The 16,299-nt window shown below is 45.9% G+C and overlaps 1 protein-coding gene and 1 long non-coding RNA gene across 19 annotated transcripts in view; one reads left to right on the top strand and one right to left on the bottom strand.

The window, feature by feature from the left end:
- TRAK1 (trafficking kinesin protein 1) overlaps window positions 1–16,299 on the bottom strand; it is a 198,558-nt gene that overhangs the window by 19,798 nt on the left and 162,461 nt on the right. For all 15 annotated transcript variants that reach the window (XM_037847881.1, XM_037847973.1, XM_037847948.1 and 12 more), the window contains 9 exons: window positions 13,841–13,957; window positions 11,702–11,802; window positions 10,708–10,816; window positions 8,887–8,965; window positions 7,767–7,897; window positions 7,046–7,120; window positions 6,307–6,444; window positions 2,348–2,424; window positions 908–1,144 (listed from right to left, as the gene is read on the bottom strand). In XM_037847881.1, coding sequence (XP_037703809.1) covers window positions 908–1,144; window positions 2,348–2,424; window positions 6,307–6,444; window positions 7,046–7,120; window positions 7,767–7,897; window positions 8,887–8,965; window positions 10,708–10,816; window positions 11,702–11,802; window positions 13,841–13,957 — 1,064 coding nt within the window. The remainder of the gene's footprint in view (window positions 1–907; window positions 1,145–2,347; window positions 2,425–6,306; window positions 6,445–7,045; window positions 7,121–7,766; window positions 7,898–8,886; window positions 8,966–10,707; window positions 10,817–11,701; window positions 11,803–13,840; window positions 13,958–16,299) is intronic.
- LOC119543251 lies at window positions 7,513–10,248 on the top strand. Of its 4 annotated transcripts, none has more exons than XR_005218548.1 (3): window positions 7,513–7,964; window positions 8,274–8,412; window positions 8,937–10,248. It is a non-coding gene; the product is annotated as an uncharacterized LOC119543251 (long non-coding RNA). The 4 variants fall into 4 exon arrangements; XR_005218547.1 differs by having other exon boundaries at window positions 7,513–7,975; XR_005218552.1 differs by lacking the exon at window positions 8,274–8,412.

The raw sequence follows: 16,299 nt of genomic DNA, 5'->3' as shown, positions 1-16,299 counted from the left end.
GAAATTTCCTGATGGCTGCAGGATTCTCTAAGCAAACCAAGGCAGGCAATTGAAGTTTAGGCAAAAATGGAGAAGCAGCAGAGCCTGCCCAGAAGAACGACTTCCTTCTATAGAATTCTTTGGGTAGGGGGAAGCAGTAAGGTGGAATGAAAACTCAGACATACTAGATAAAATCCAGTCCCTATAAACAACTCTTTTAGGAAGCTTTAGGAAGAACCCTTCTTCAGGTTGCAATTTCTGGTTATTGTAAGAGCATTTGGTCCAAGGAACACTCCTCTTTCCTCTGTAATTAAAGGAGCCGAGGCCTCAACACACCAAACAGAAAGAGGATCAGAGGTTCAAGGAGTTGCCCATCTGTCTAACCTAGTCAGTCGAGAAGAACCAATTTTATCAAGTCAGAAGAAAAGGGTGCACAAAGAAGACAATGGGGGAGGGACAGGTTGTGCAGAGCTCCAGGATGGCGCGAGGGAAGCTCGCTGGGTGTGCTGGCTCCTGCACCCCACCTTCTGAAGCAAACCAGATTCTGGTCATGAGGCCAGAGCCGAAGTCCTCCTCGGCCTTCCTAACATCCAAGCTACAAAGGAATTCACAAAACATGTCTATTCTGTAGCATACCAGAGGGACAATTCACATAAAAAAGTCATTAGTCCTCCCCACCAGCATCTCACAAAAAGCAGTCTTTCTGGTGCCCCTTGCCATGCCTCTTTAAAATGCTTGAAATACCAAGAACAAGCACACATTCAGGTTGGTAAAACCAATGTGAGAACCGTGAGGTCTAGATCAACCATGAGGTCTAGATCATTCAAATGGTTCTCGCCACCTTCCTCCTGGGATCATGGAACCTGCGTTCAATCATGCTACCTCCCCCTGCCTCCAATAGGAAAGCAAGAACTCCCCACTCTCGCACCCTGGATCAGTCGACTCTGTCTCCAGGATGAGACTGTTAGTCTTGTTGTCGAGGACGACATTGCTGACATCGCTCCCGTAGAAGCTGGACCTGGGGGTGCTGATGCAGCTGGAGAGGAGGGAGTTCATGGCCGAGGACTGGTTGGAGCCGGGGATATTCATGGAGGAAGGGGTCAGAGACCTCTGCTTGACCACTTGGTTGATGTTTCTCACAGTCTCAAAGACTCGCTTCTGGTGGCTGGAAAGAATGTACAACATTCCATGAAAAAGCACATGGAGGAAGCACCTGGAAGTTAATCCCTCCAGAAATCAACAGAAGACCCAAACAAGCACTTGGCTCACATAGAACCCCCAAGCAATCTGCTAGCTGGTTCCTTCCACATGTGCGCGGGGTGGGTGTCTCCTTCGCAATGTGAAATTGAAGAGACTCAACACCCAGTGAACTCAGGCTCTAATGTGTGGTTGGGTCCTGAAAGGGATATCAGCCAGAATGATACTGCTTTTCATTTCCCTAAAACCTGACTTACAAATAAAAATACTTGAATAAGCTTTGTGCCCCAGCTAGTTTTCTTCTTCTATGATATCAACTAGAATGCAATCTCCAGGAGGGCAGTGTTTGCTATTTAGCACATAGTAGGTGCTTAATAAATATTTGTAGAATGAATGTCTGTTGACTATTCATATACATAAAAACAAGGCAAGACTTAAAAGTCATCTTAAACTTCTATAACAAGATAAGTGCCAGAGAAGTCTATTTATAGAAACTGCTCTTTCCAAGGGCAGAACCATACTTGATGCTAACTGGTTCCCAAAAGGAGAAAAAGAAAAAGGTAGGCCCATTTCTACAGTGGCCACATCCTTCTGGGACGTGGAGGGCTTCGCACATATACTGAGGCTCATGGACACTTCTCATTTTCAGGATCCTGTTTAAATTCTGTCTACGGGATTTGAGTACAGAGAAAACATGATGAAACTGGGTCCACAGATTCCTTACAGACACCTCAGGGCAGGCCAAGCACGAGATCTGAAGTTAGGAAGAGATGGCAGATGCCAGCATCTCTAGGTGTAAGCAGAAAGGAAACAGAAGCCTTGTCACAGCCCTTGAAGAGCCCTCGGAATCGCATACTGCATTGCTTTTTTTCTTTTCCTGACTGATACTACAAATAAAAAGTAATGCTTTTCACTAAAAGGAGAGATAAAAACGAGTGGCTATGTCAAGATGGAGCCTGTGTTAAGGGAAAGGAAACATTTCTCTCTTCCAACTTCCTAGAACCTTCTGGAATGTCATAACATATCTTTAAAACCTAAGAGGAGTTGGGAACTGGAAGGACCACGGTCATCCCTATTGGTGCCCAAGGCCCAAACACTGCTAGTTATTAATCACAAACAGGTCATAAGTTGGTCTCTGGGAAGCTCGGAACTAAAAGCTGTCAGGCCATACGTGACATCTGGAGACTCAGGCTCTTCCATCTGCAGCTCCTTGCGCATTGTCCCCTCGATCTCCGCTGCCAAGGAGTCCTGGCAAAGTCAGGAAAAACACGCCAAGTGAGTGGCAATTCAAATGCACTGTCTTAAAAACTGGTGTGCAGCCAGGTTAGCCATGGGAGCCTAAACCAGAGGCATCCAACCCCACAGACTTCCCACAGCACAAGGCTAACTGCGCTCTCCATGAATGGGCTGAATGGGCAATTCCCCTAGTGGGTTCTGAATGCAGCAGGCATAGTGGGCACTAAGAGGACAGCCCCTCAGCTCAGTGCAGCCAAGGGTCTGAAAGCAAATCCTAAATCACCTTGGCCAAACAATGGAGTTCCAACAGTGGCCACAAGGAGGTGAGAACTTACTGGCAAGGAGAAGGAAAGCTGTTCAGAATGATGCAGACTGGGGAATTTCCAAACACCTCCGTGGCCCACACAGAACCTCACTAAGCTGGTGCTCTCCCAGTCCCCAAGGTTGGACCCCGCCCTTGGCTCACCCAGTGCTCCAGCAAAGACAGTCAGCCAACAGGCTAGACCCCAGCTCCCCCACACTGCCTCCTGGGCAAGTGCTCCCCAGCTCCAGAGGGCACCCGGTTCTGTGCTGGAGACGAGGTCTCTATGTTCACCACCAGCATCATCTCTGGGCCTCTGCTCTCACATCCCCAGGTGCAAAGGACACTCCTCTCCCCACCAATGACTGACCACCCACCTGGTCACGACCAGCTCACACCCCATTTCCACCAGGGAGCCCCTCTTCCTTCTCAAGCAGACGCCAAACACATTCAGTCCTTGCTAATTTTCTGAACATTTCACTACTGCTTTCTCTAGGCAGGTCATGCACTTGAGGGGGTCAGGGAAAGACGGTCCCCAACACTGCTCACTTCCATGATGGGCCTGGGTCAGCGCCATGCCCTGAGGTGAGACTCAACAACATAGGCTGCCTACAACTGCCCCCCTCCCTGTACTGCCCACCAGACCCCACCATAGGAGGCAGGGCCTAAAGCAGACAATCCCGCACGTTAACGCAGATACGTGCCACCATGCCTAGGTGTGTGCAGGAAAGCACCAGCTGCGGCCTCAGAGCAGGACAGCTATGCAGGCAAAAATCAGACCTGAAGGGAAGGGCTCAGTCTGCCAAACAACAGAACTTCCTGTGATGGTGGAGAGCTTTGTGTCCAATGTGGGAGCCACTGGCCACAGGTGACTCCTGAGCACTTGAACTGTGGCTAAAGTGACAGAAGAACTGGACTCTTACTTATATTTAATTTTAATTAATTTAAATTTAATAGTCACAGGTGGCTGGTGGGTGTCCCAAGAGGCAACACCTCCATCTCCACGGCCCACAGACCTCCAGGAATGCACTGGCCTGGAAGCTGGAATCAAGTGGAGGGACTCTGAGAGCCCAGCAGGGAGCATGGCCAATTAAAGGTCAGTGGGGTCTTTTGAATTCTTTCACAAACATACAAACTTACTTAATCATCTCCTATGGATTGCCAGTAAACGAATTCCCTAGGTGAGGCTGACATTTCTAAAGCCAACTTATTTTTCTTAATATTTTCATTCACTATATATTTTATAGTCTGAGTTCTGCATGATCAAAATGGGAAAGAAGGGGTCTTTACACAACTCAAGAGACATGAGATATCAAACTAGTAATTACAAAGCCACACTGGGATAAAGCTGCAAGCAGAGGTCTGTGGCTTTTTGTGGGCCATCACCCCCTCTTTGGCAGGCCAGCGAAGACCATGAACACCTTCTTAGAATAATATTAAATGAATAAAATTTTTAAATTAGGATTATAAAGGGACTAGTTACATTTATGATATAGGAATATATATGGTTCTGGCTTCGGGTCTGCTAATTACTGTAATTCTGAAGTGGAGATTAGCATCTGCAACCATTGTAATATGCTATAAAAATATCTGCTTGTTCTTTCTACTGGGGACAAAGTCACAGGTGGTGCATATCAGCACCGTGGTTTGTTGCCTACATTCACAATGGAAGGTGATACTGAATTTCAGCTAGAGGTTAATGTAAATAAAGCTATAGTTTCACAGATCCCTGAATTCTGTCTGCAGATCCCAGATTAAGAACCCTTGCCCTGAAGCAAGAGAATTAGGAACATACTTTAGCAAAAACTGCAAATCACTGATTTATTCCGCAGTCAGAATGGCTGGGAGCAAAGGGGCAGATCTGGGTATTTTGCTCCAGAAACACCAGCATCATACAATCTTTAGATTGCTTTAAATATTTTTACCACATAATGCACTTTAAAAACAATCTTCTTCAAAAATGGGGGTAGGCCAACAGCTACAGAACAAAAGCAAAGAAAAGGTTTGCCTCAGCAAATATGAAACCTGTTATTTCCTCCAGGAGAAACAGAAATGCACATCTCAAGTTCAACTTTTCTTATGTAATGGCTTAGTTTTAAAAGAATTTGTTTTTGAAAGCAGTGAATGAAGTAGAGCAAATTCTAGGTGCACAGGAACCAAGATGGCCCCAGGAGACCACTGCCTCAAGACAAGAAACCAGGAAGAAAGAAAACCAAAGCAAGGAACATTCAAGGCCACGCACATCGATTCTGTGAGCAGAGTTTAGTTAGCTCTAGGTCAGGGAATGTGGGGCACAGAAAATTCTTTATTACCTCTATTGGGATTTCAGGAATCATTGGATCATCAATGTGTACCTTGGAAGCCAGACTATGTTATGTATTTTTTTGATTTCCCTTAAATTTCAATCAAGTTTTTTTTTTTTTTTTTTTTTTAAAGGGGTGGGGGGTGGGGGGTGGTTCAAAGAGTTCTAGCTTTGGTGTGCAAAGGAGAAAAAGAGCTTATGATTTTGGGAAAGTTGGGCCAAACAGCAAGAAGTGGGGGGACAGTGTCTACCTTGTACTGTCAGGAGGAAGGACAACAATGAGAGGTTAGAGTGAGTCCCAAGGAAAGGTCAAACTCAGAGGGAAGAGAGTTTCACATTTATATAACCACCCACTCCTCTCTCAGTTAGGGGAGTTTCTCTCAAAAACTCTTCTTTCCTCAAGACAGAATTTGATATTTCATCACAAGATGGAAATAGAATCTTAATATAAAGGAGTTCTTAAGAGCTCATTCTTCAATCTATCCATCCGTCCATCCATCCAAATGTAGTATCTATTAAACGTCTACAATATACCAAGCACCATGCTAGGTACAGAATATTAAAGAGAGGGACAGAGGGAAATTACTAATTTTGCCTTGAGGCTTTCGTCTAATAGAAAAGGATAAAATGAGTAGTGAGTTCACTGAAGTATTACAGGGAAATGATCAGCCAAGGGGTTTAGCCCAGTGCTGCCCAACTCCAACAGGGTGACACTAACTTTCTGGAAAATCCCCTCTCAAAGTCCAGACATGAAACAAATCAGTGTAGGGCAAAAGAAGTAAAACTGTGGCGAAAGATTATCAAAAAACAAAAATAGCACCCACGGCGTAGAGAGACAGACTTTTTCAGGCCACAGATACTAACAGCCACCAGGAGAATGATTAACAAGCATGCAAAAACCCAGCAGAACGCTGAAATGCACCTGCAGGGCCACAATAACATGTATTCTAATAAGGTCAGAAAAAATAATATGTACATAACATCTCCCAAACACCTGGACATTTTAAAGTTCCTAGTAATTTGCCCTTTATTAGGCAGAGTCAGAGGGATGGAAAATGAAGAATCCATTCATCTTATGTAGTTAAGAAGCCACCAGCTGGGTTCACATGTTCCTAATTCACATCCACATCCAAGCTGCAAAATGAAAAGCTAAGTACAAGGACTTAACCCCAGTGCTCGGGATGTCGGGGCCCTCCCACCTCCCTTACTGAGCAGAGCCCCCACTGCCCAGAATGGGGAGAGGGGTCTCAGGCAGACAGCTGGGTTGCGAGGGACACAGTCAGCCACTCACCAAGGGAAACAGGCCCAGAGAATGGTAGCGCCGGGACGTGGTGTTCGGCACAGTTTTGTTCCGCAGGTTCTTCAGCTCCTCCTGTGCCTCATGAAGCATCTCCATGCACTCTGCATACTTGTCCTCCAGCTCACGCAGCTACAGGAGACCCGGAAGGATGCAGGGGGCCAGGGTCCTACAGGCCCCCACGTGATCACCCACTCGCCCACCCCCTCAGCCAGAAGGACCAGGCCATCTGACAGAACCTGTACCCTGTGGGCTGAGGCCAAATGCCCGAGTCCTCACGGCCTTGGTTTTTCTCTTACTTGGGGCAAACTTAAGCCTCAGAATTGCCTCTAAAATAACAGTGGATGACTGAGATAAAAACTTTGAAAGAAAGAGAAACCAAACCATTATTAGACCTTAGGAGGGGCCTCGTTTCAAGCCAGGGGATGGGAACAGGGCTCCTTTCACGTGGTCTGTTATGTACTGCGCTGCTTCCATTACAGAAGTTACTGGGTGCCTGAGCGTGCCAGGCCCTGGGCTGGGACAACCTGGCCTTTGAGACACTCACGACAAAGAATAGTGTCAGCAGGCATAGGACCAAGGTGCAACTGGGAATTAACTTGTGAGTAAAAATTTAACTTAACATAAAAACTCTGCCTGTTGGTTTAGATGGACATGACCAAAGCCCATCTGAGGGACGGAGACCAACCTGAACTGGAATGACAGGCCCTGATGAAAGGAAGGACACACTCACCTCGGCCGTGAGCTGCCGCTGGGCATCCTTAGCGGCTCCCAGGTGCTGGACGAGCTCTTCATTCTCCACCGTGCACTAAAATGTGCCAAAGATAAGTCATCTTCTCTTTTAAGATTCTTAAAGTCTAACTCCTGCCTCCTTATTACCTGATTTGTTATGACTGTAGCACATTTCTACAATGAGGTTTTTATCTCATATGGGAGTAGAATTTCATTTTCTGTATAATTTTGAAGACAAAGCTTTATCCTATATTCTCTATATTCTTTATCCTATATTCTCTATAGTACTCCTATATTCTCCTATATTCTCTATAGTACTCCTATATAGTATCCTATATTCTCTATAGTACTCCCCTCCACCCTCCAAAGAAACAGCTGTTCTCTGGAAACTTTTCACTTCATGCTTACAGCAAAGGCCTAATATGGGGATTTTTTTTTTTTTTTTTTTTTTTGCTGCTTCATCTTAAATCTAAAGGGATACTGTTCTACTACAGAACCAACCAGGTGACAGAATACTATTAATTTTCACATTCTTCTTAGAAGACGTGGTGATAAATATGAAACCTCACCAATTTGGCGCAACATGTTTTATACTATTGAATCCATTAATGTTTTTTCCCCAGAGGGGCAGCACAAACTTCTAATATGAGACTAAAGAGCTCTCGTTTCTGGTGTAAATGTCCCTTCCCAAGCCCCAGAACAGAGAAACCCAGAAGTCGTACAGCTTTTGCTTTCTTCTGCAGATCAACTATTTGTGAGAGCAGGTGTGTGATCTCCTCTTGCTGGCGGGCAGCATCTTCAGTCTTCTTGGCCAATTCCTCGGAGATAGTGGCAATCTGGACATTGGCATCCCCTGTGCCCAAGCAATGAAAATGACAAGGAAAAGTCAGAAAACTACATGTGCAGATCCAGAGAGAATGGTTTCTTTGTGGTTTGCATGACAAAGCCCCGCTTTATCATATGCTGGGGGTGGGGTGGTGGGGAAGGGGGTGGAGAGCACACAAACAAGGAACTTATGGTGCCCATTCTGCTACGCTGCGCGGCCAAGTGGCTTCTTCAGCACTCAGTGTGTCACCAGAAGGCACCTGGTCCCCCAGCTGCCATTCCCAGGCCTGGTGCAGGGGCCTGACCCTTCTGACCGAGGCTGCCTCTCCAGAGCAAATCAGTCAGGTTCCAGAAGGTGACACAACAAACAAAGGTGCGTCTCACTGAATCCCCACATTCCACAGACGAACAGATCTGACATCAGCAGAACCTCTGCTGCACCCTGTTCCAGAAAGGAGCCACTGCCCGCACACAACATAATTCCCTTGGGCGTTTGCAACCCTATTCAGAGGCGTAACTCATTTTACTAGAATTGAGCATGGGGTATGTTCATTTACTTAGCACTTTGCTTGAAATCATGTTTGCCCTTTTGGCTTAACGTGCAAACTTCTAATGCAGAGGGTGGGGGGAAGTGCTTATTTGCAAAGTTCAGAACTCTGGCATCAACTCTCACAAATCAAATTACTAGAAGGCTGCTTTTTTGCATCTTTAATGCAGGTTGCTGTACCTGGGCCTAACTTAGGTATTAAATAATTCTAACATCCTAGCAGAAAAGCAAAGTTAAATTCAATACCCATCTCAGAGGGAAATGGAGACAAACTAATTTCACAATTCAGGGTGGGCAGTTCCACACAAGAACAGGAGAGGCTTCTAGTTTTAGAAAAATGTGACTGAGCCGTAGGCTGGTGGAGAGATTGGGTTTACCCAGGGTGATGTGAATCTGCCTGATCACAACGATGGCAGAAGCAGGAAAGTAATAAGAGGGAGTGCAGCAGGGAGTGAAGGCCAGGGACATACTCAGCTCCTTCACGCAGTCGTTGACCAGCTGCTGCTCCTTCTCTTCGTAGGTGATAGTCTCCGTCTTCAGCTGGCAGGCCTGTGAACAGGGCTCGGGTCAGGCGCCCCCATCCATACCTGGACTGCCATGGGGAAGGGCTAGCCCAGGTCCGGGAAGCCACCCGGCAGCATCTCCCTGCCTGTCACCCGCTGCATCCTCAAATGCGGAAGGTCTACCCGAATTCTTGGTTAGTTGATGGAACTTGGATTCTGGAATCTGAAGGGCTGAAACGTGTACCACTAGAGGGCGCCACACAAAGCAATGTGCACAAGAGCCAAACCACTGCTTGGTTAAACTCGTCAGTGTAACAATGATAAATGTCTGTTTGTCTATGCGTGTGTTCCAGCCCATGGATATGGCCTCCTTTGTGACCCTAACAGTGCCCACCCACCACAGGTATTCTAAGCATAACCACAACAAGCATGGCGAACATTTATCATGCCCATATTATGAACCGGGTTCCTGGTTGGAGCTGAATCTGTCATATTCAGCTTCATAAGAACAAGGTACAGTGTGAAAGCATGAGAATTCAGAGATCCAGGGGCTACCTCAGGGCTCCGGATTGCTTGCATGGGGCAGATAAGGTGGAAAGATGGAGATCTGAAGGCTCAAAGAAGATGCCCAGTGAGAGAGAAGGTGTCCCGTAGCCGGCATCAGATTCCTTGGCTTGCTGCAACTGAAGCTCCTGAGAGGGACGATCGCTGTGTGCCCTGAACTGGAGCATTTACCTGAGGCAGGTGGACACGCTGGGCTGTATGTAGTCTGGGTTCAGCCACCAGACTGGCATAAAAACTCGGCAAACCTCTAGGTCGCAATGGGTTTATGTTTCTTATCATTAAACGAAGGGCTGGTAAAGGTGAGGTCTATGGGAACATGACCCTTCCTGAACACGGAAAAGGATCTTGCTAAGCAAGTCCAGATGGAGGATCCTTTCAAAAGGCAGGTACAGGTGACATGCTCTGCCCTCCTAGTGGAGCTTCTGGAGCCCTAGGACCTACGTGGGAGACCTATCCAGCAAGGGCCTGACAAACAGGAGCATCGCACCTCCACCGAGGGAGCTTTTATAAACTCACAGAGAATTTAAGACAAACAGGACTAAGAGCACATGGACTCAGGGGCAGTGGGTGAAGGAAAAAGAGACTTGCAAATCCTGGCTTTGTCACCTACTAACTAGCAGAACCAAAACAGCTATCAACCTGGGTCCTGGGTTTCTCACCATAAATGAGAACCAAAGTGATGAGCTTTCAGCCTTGTTGTGTGAATATTAAAAAAAAAAAAAAAAAAAAAAACTACTATAAGCAATGTGTCTGGCAGAATGCCTAGCCAAAAGGAAATACTCCAAAGCACAGGCTCCCTAGTTGTCTCAGCTCAATCTTTGTTAATTGTTTAAGAAATCCGTCTCCAAGGTCTTGGGTACCATTTCCCTAGAGCCTCTGATATGCTCTGAAGCAACATGAACATGAGGCTTTCCCCTTGGTGCCGTGTCATAGAGACCTCACTGTGGAAGCTTTTGCCCTGGACTCGGTGGGAAGAGTCATTTACAACCCTTCTCTGGCTGCATGCTGAGTAATTTCACCAGGTTCGTCTCACCCAGCCCAGACTGGTAGGTGCTGCACCTGAGGGGAGCGCCCAGCACATAATGAAGGGCGCCCGCTGGGCGCTGGGCACAGCTGTGAGCTAAGGTTCACCTTGGAGAAAGGCACCGAAGCCACGGCTGCTCTTGCTGATACAACAAGGAGCCACCGCCCTTCCAGAGGCAAAGGGGAGGGAGTGCACTGCACCTCTGATCGAAGTACAACGTTCTCCTCTTCGAGGTCCTTCAGCTTCTTCTGAAGAGAATCCAAATGAAAGTAATTCTGGACTGAGGAGGACGACTCATTCCTCTTCAACCTGGAGGGGGAAGGACGATTAAAATCTAAGGAGACATTTCTTCTCACCACCTGGCAAGCCATGTGGGAGGCACAAGGAAGGGCTGTTCCAAGGGAACTTCAAGAAACTGGCAGGTGTGACAATGACCCATCACACAGCTCCCTCACCCCTAGGAAAACAACCCACCACTGTACAGCCTCACCACCACTTTGGACCCAATCCATCCCAATCCTTTGTCCACAATTTGCAGTGGCTATATTGTCTCAGAATTCAGGGGGAATCAATTCTATTTGAAGCTTACACAATTCCAGGATACCTGAGAGCTTAATAATTTTGTGCTTTTCTGTGCCAGTATCTGCTTTAAGTACTTCACATGCATTAAGTCAATGTTCATAACCCTATGATGAAGTACTATTATTGTCCCCATTTTAAGAATGAAGAAACAAGAACAGAGGGATTGAGTACCTTGGGCAAGGGCACGCAGCTAGTAAGTTGCAGAGCCTCAAGAGGCTCCTCTGACTCTCGGAGAAGCCCCCATCTCCCTCTCCTTTTGTCCAAGGACCCCCCACAGCACCTCTGACCCCAGAACCCACATCTCCTCCAGCAGCAGAGCCTGCCCTGTTATCCATCAAAGTACCACATCAAGTGTGTTGAGAACCACCCTTTCAAACCTAAACTGACAAATAATGAGACCCAGGACAAGGAAAACTAAACACCTGCCCTTCCATTTCCCACTAAAATGGTAAAATCTATCTGTGTGGGGTACTCAGAGACGCCTGGTCTAGAGAAGGCTGAGAGGAGCTGGCCTGCAGTGCTGGTGAAGGTGACCTCGCCTCAGTCATGCCAAGGACATCCACAACATCCAGCCTGTCTGGCTTCTAGAAACATAGCCCTTGTGTGACTTACGGGGTTGAGCAAACGGACTCGGGCTCGCTCTCCTCTGCAGCACTGGTGTAGAACTGAAGCAGCTCGTCCTTCATGGACAGCTCATGTCGGAGCTGAGACACCTGAATAGAGTTGCGGATCCATCATTTGCTTCTCAAACAATGACAACATCTCCAATTGTGCTCAAATACTTAGTGCTTAGTGACAAATTTGTTTAAATCCCCCCAATAAAAGTGAAGATATTTTATTGATTTTCTGCTATTCAAAGAAAATGAAGTGTTGAGTTTGATCCCATTTAAGGGGAAAAAATACTTTTGACAGAAACTCCTTCTATCTACATTGATAATTTTTACTTTGGAAGGGGAGAGGTGAGAAGAGGCTAGAAGGCTCTAGAATGATGGTTGCGGGGATTAGACAGCTTATGGGATTGGAAGTAGCTAGATGACCAGGCTGGGAAATGGCCGGTGAAATGTCATGTTACCAAATGAAGGAAGAGGCCATTCACTTCTGCCAAAACCAAATCCCACCTTGCAACAGGATCTTGGCAATGTCAGCTCTGGGTGGGCAACTACGTCCACCTCGCCAACCCACAGTCTCACACTTGGACAACCTGGCTGCTCCAACTGTGACTGATGAACCCTCACAGGGCTCTGTATTTGATGATCATTAGATAGGAATTCCAGATACAGGATAAAAGAGGCAAGTACCAGGAACTGGTCATACTGACCATTGCGAGGATGGTCTTATAAGTCATGATGATTTAAGGTTTAAAATAAACTTCTGCTATAAAACTTTTCACTTGCCCTTTCACCATTCAGTACTGATGAATATGGGGCCAGTCTATAAGCAAGAATTTCAATTTCTGTTTTATTTCTATCTTGGTTTCTCATTTGATTTTGGGCTCTATGGTTTATTCCAACTTTCCTATACAACACAATGTATTATTGATAATTGTGATTATATCACAATGTATAACTGATAAGTTAATGATGTGCCAAGGGAGAACATACTATAGTTTTCAAATTAAAAGCTTTTCCAAGAAAACAGGGCATTTCTACTCTCAAAGGGTAGGGTGTTATTTGTGGGGGGCAAGGAAGCCCCAAGCAAGGGCAGTAACGTGGAGAAGCGGTTTCTGCAGGCTGACGGGTGACCACTTGCTGACTGGCAGGAGGCATTTGTTCCTGCGCAGAAGGGGCTGCCAGGCTGACTCGATGTGCTTTAGTGCCAGGTGCCCGAGAGAAGACGGTTCAGAAGATGCTGAGGTTATAATTCTGAAAGCAGGAATTAACTTTATTTCTCCTAGAATGCAACAGCCTTCTACCTCGTCATTTTTTAAAGAAAGCCGAGGAGTAAGACTTTTCTTACATAGTGACAAATGTGTTTCATCAATGTAAAACTACTGTTAAACCCAGACAACAATGTACAAGGAATAGCTTTAACAAGGAAAGAGTTTTGATACGTCTCAGGGACACAAGTACGGTCATTCCCTCCTGTAAGAAAGCTTCTCATAGAAAATAATGGAGAAGAAATGAGAAATGAGAAGAAAGTCCACACCCTCCCCATCTTAATTTTAACAGTTAAAATTCCCTGCTAAAAGAATACAGTTAGGATAATAGGAAAGATATCACAAATCATGTCCTTCCTCTCACCAATAATGTCATCAGCCAATATCTGTATCACGAAAATAGTAGGGCTTCTATCATGAAAACAAGAGGCTATCTGTTTTTTGTCTTACAAGCGCAAAATTATATTGTGATGACGACTATGCCACTGCAGCGTGAGCCTGCCTCCTAACAGGGCTCCTTCCCCAGCCTGCCCCACAATTAGAATCTGGACTCTCGCACCGTGGCTGGTCCAGCACATCCAGGCCTCCACGTGCCTGGGCACTATGGGCCTCCAAAGTGAGTTCTGTTCCCCACCTGTGCAGTCCCATCCCCCCCACCTGAAGGGGAGGAAGGAGGCACGTTAATCTGAAAGAGCTGCAGGAAGGCAGCTTCCAATCTCCGGAATGGCCCCAGACAGCACGCAGCTCTGGGCTCAGGACTCGGACGTTCCCCCGGATGGGGCCTGGGACCTCACCATATCTAATTCTCCAGCCGTGCCTGCGGCTCCTGCACCTGCAGCAGGGCCACCCAGGAGTGTCCGCCACCAGTCCCTTACCTCCTCCCTGATGTGCTCCACTTGCTCCTCCAGCAGCTCGTTCCTCTCAGTTAGCGTTTTGTTCTTCTTCAACAACGACTGGCCAATCCGAGCAGCCAATTCTAAATCCCGTTCTTTCTGTGAAAAGCAAGAGGGAGAGCAGGGATTTAAAAAAAAAAAACAAAAAAAACCACAAAAATGTGCTTCTAAAAGGAGCCAACTAGTGCTCAGTGTCAAATGAGGAAAATAAAAAAGGACATTTCAGAATAAAGGAATCAATAATTCACTATCCATGTCAGCATTTGATACGTGTTAAAAGAGGAGGAAGCCCAGTCCACATAATGTGGAAGAGCTACACAGACCTGAAGCAATGCAAGGGAAGCCTTAAAATCCAATGGAAACAAACCCTTGTTCCTATAGGGAAAATAGGCTTCCAAAAACATTTCTTTGCAACAGCTTTTGGTATCTGAGTAACCCTTTGATTAACAAGTGTCTCTACCTGAGAAATGGGCCAGTGAACTGCCAGGGCCCAGCACACAGAGACATTCAGGAACTATTTTTTGAATGAATGAATGAAGAAATTCTAAAATGCTCTTATAATAAAGCCAAGAGTTGACATAGGGATACACCTCATTTAGCACTTCACTGTATTAAGTAAGTACAGTAAAGTAAAAGGAATTTACTGTGTTCCTTAATTTTGCCTCATATAAAAAAATGTTTAAAGTTACTATGAAATACATGTTTGTTTTTTCAATTTATGGGAGATTACATAGGCTTTATTTTTTTTTTTTAATTAATTTTTCAAAATGAAGAGATAATGCATAAAATCGCCATATTTCAGCAACAAAGTGTTAAGGACACAGACTTTTCTGTTAGTTCAGCTGGTATCTCTCAGAGCAGAACAGTTCACAGACAAGCCTTAATGGTACATGAAGGTACAGGTGATTTTGCAGGAGTTAATGTGCTCCCCGTTGGCACCGAGGCAGGCAGACGCCATCACCCAAGGCAGACTTTATTGATCCTGCTGGAGACACTTGTTTGCCACTCTGGTTAGGTTCAACTTGCTCACTTTTAGTGGGGCACTCCCAAGGGAAGAATGCTGCAGAACTAAATTATTCTAAAAGTCTACACTAATTATTTTGTTCATCTGGGGTAAAAAGCAGAAGAATGGGAACATGTAATTTGCAGTAGGAAAACCAGGCTTTTAACTGCCCATGTGGCCCTGGGCACATGGCTCCAGCTTACCAAGGATCAGGGATTCTCCAGACTAGTTTCTTTCAAACCACAGATTCTAACCCATTAGTGGTTGAGAAATCACCTTAGTGATGGTAACCAACATATTGTTTTAAATGAAGTACAACAGCACAAGTTTGAAAATGCTCAAGTGCATCCCATGTAATAAGGGTTAGTATTGTTTCATGTGTTAATTTTGTTTGTCATATACTTAGATACTCCCTTAAGTGAGTGCTGGGTCATAGTCTAAGATGTGTTTCTTGGTCATGGCCATAAAGTTGAGCTGTTCCAGATGAATCATCCTACTCTATTAACTGTGAGGGTTTGGGGTTCTGTTTGAACCTCTGCGGGGCCCAGAGTTCCCTCAGCTGTTAAATGGAATAGGGTGGAGGGGCAGGCTAGCTGAGATATCTTTGAAATATATATTCTAGCTTTATGATTCATTGAGTTGTATGTTCAAAGGAATGAGCAGCTTTTATTTCTATCTAACCCATTCCCACAATTTCTGCTTCCCCATCATGTCCTTACTGCCCATAAACACTGTCCATGTGGACAGGAGACTGCCTTGGTGCAAAGGGGGTGATGCAGTGACCCTGCCAAGCCACTCAGGATGCTCATATGTATTTACCCACGCTGGCCACAGTGTCTACCAAGAAGGGTCCTTATCTCAATGGCCCTTTATCCCTTCTCAAACTCAACAGTTGAGATTATTTTGGCACCTGGAGGAAAGTGATCCAAAGGAGTTGTGGGAGGCCTCTCCAGGGGCTGACTCAAAATTAGCAACTAGCACAAGTGGTTTCAGTTGGCTAACATCCAATTAAAACTGCATTTCTCCTTGTAGGTGTGTTATCCATCAATCTAACTCAAATCTCTTAAATTTCTCTACCAGAACAAGGTCTCAGACTGAATCCCCAGTGGTGCTTTCTGCTCAAGGACTCCTGCCTCACAGCCTGCTCTGCTCCACAGCGTAACGAAGCATTCGCCATCCTGCATCCCTGTGGTTAAGTTCCAGCAGGCACAGCTGTTTTGAGTGCCACAGCACTTTATGTACACACATTCCACTGCAAACAAACCAAGCAAAAATTCTAATAATATATACCCAGTCAGGTAAAGCACTGCTATGGTGCCTGAAGGAAGCTGATGGCTTCCATGGCAGACAGAGGGCAGATCCCAAGAATGGGAAGCAGGCAGGGGAAGAAAAGCAAGTGGAACAGTGAGCTCAGCGATGAAGCCCTTTGCCCCGACCC

Source organism: Choloepus didactylus, chromosome 1, assembly GCF_015220235.1.
Source record: "Choloepus didactylus isolate mChoDid1 chromosome 1, mChoDid1.pri, whole genome shotgun sequence".
Taxonomy (NCBI): Eukaryota; Metazoa; Chordata; class Mammalia; order Pilosa; family Megalonychidae; genus Choloepus; species Choloepus didactylus.
The sequence above is the reverse complement of the archived record's forward strand: the minus strand, read 5'-3'. Positions and strand labels throughout refer to the sequence as shown.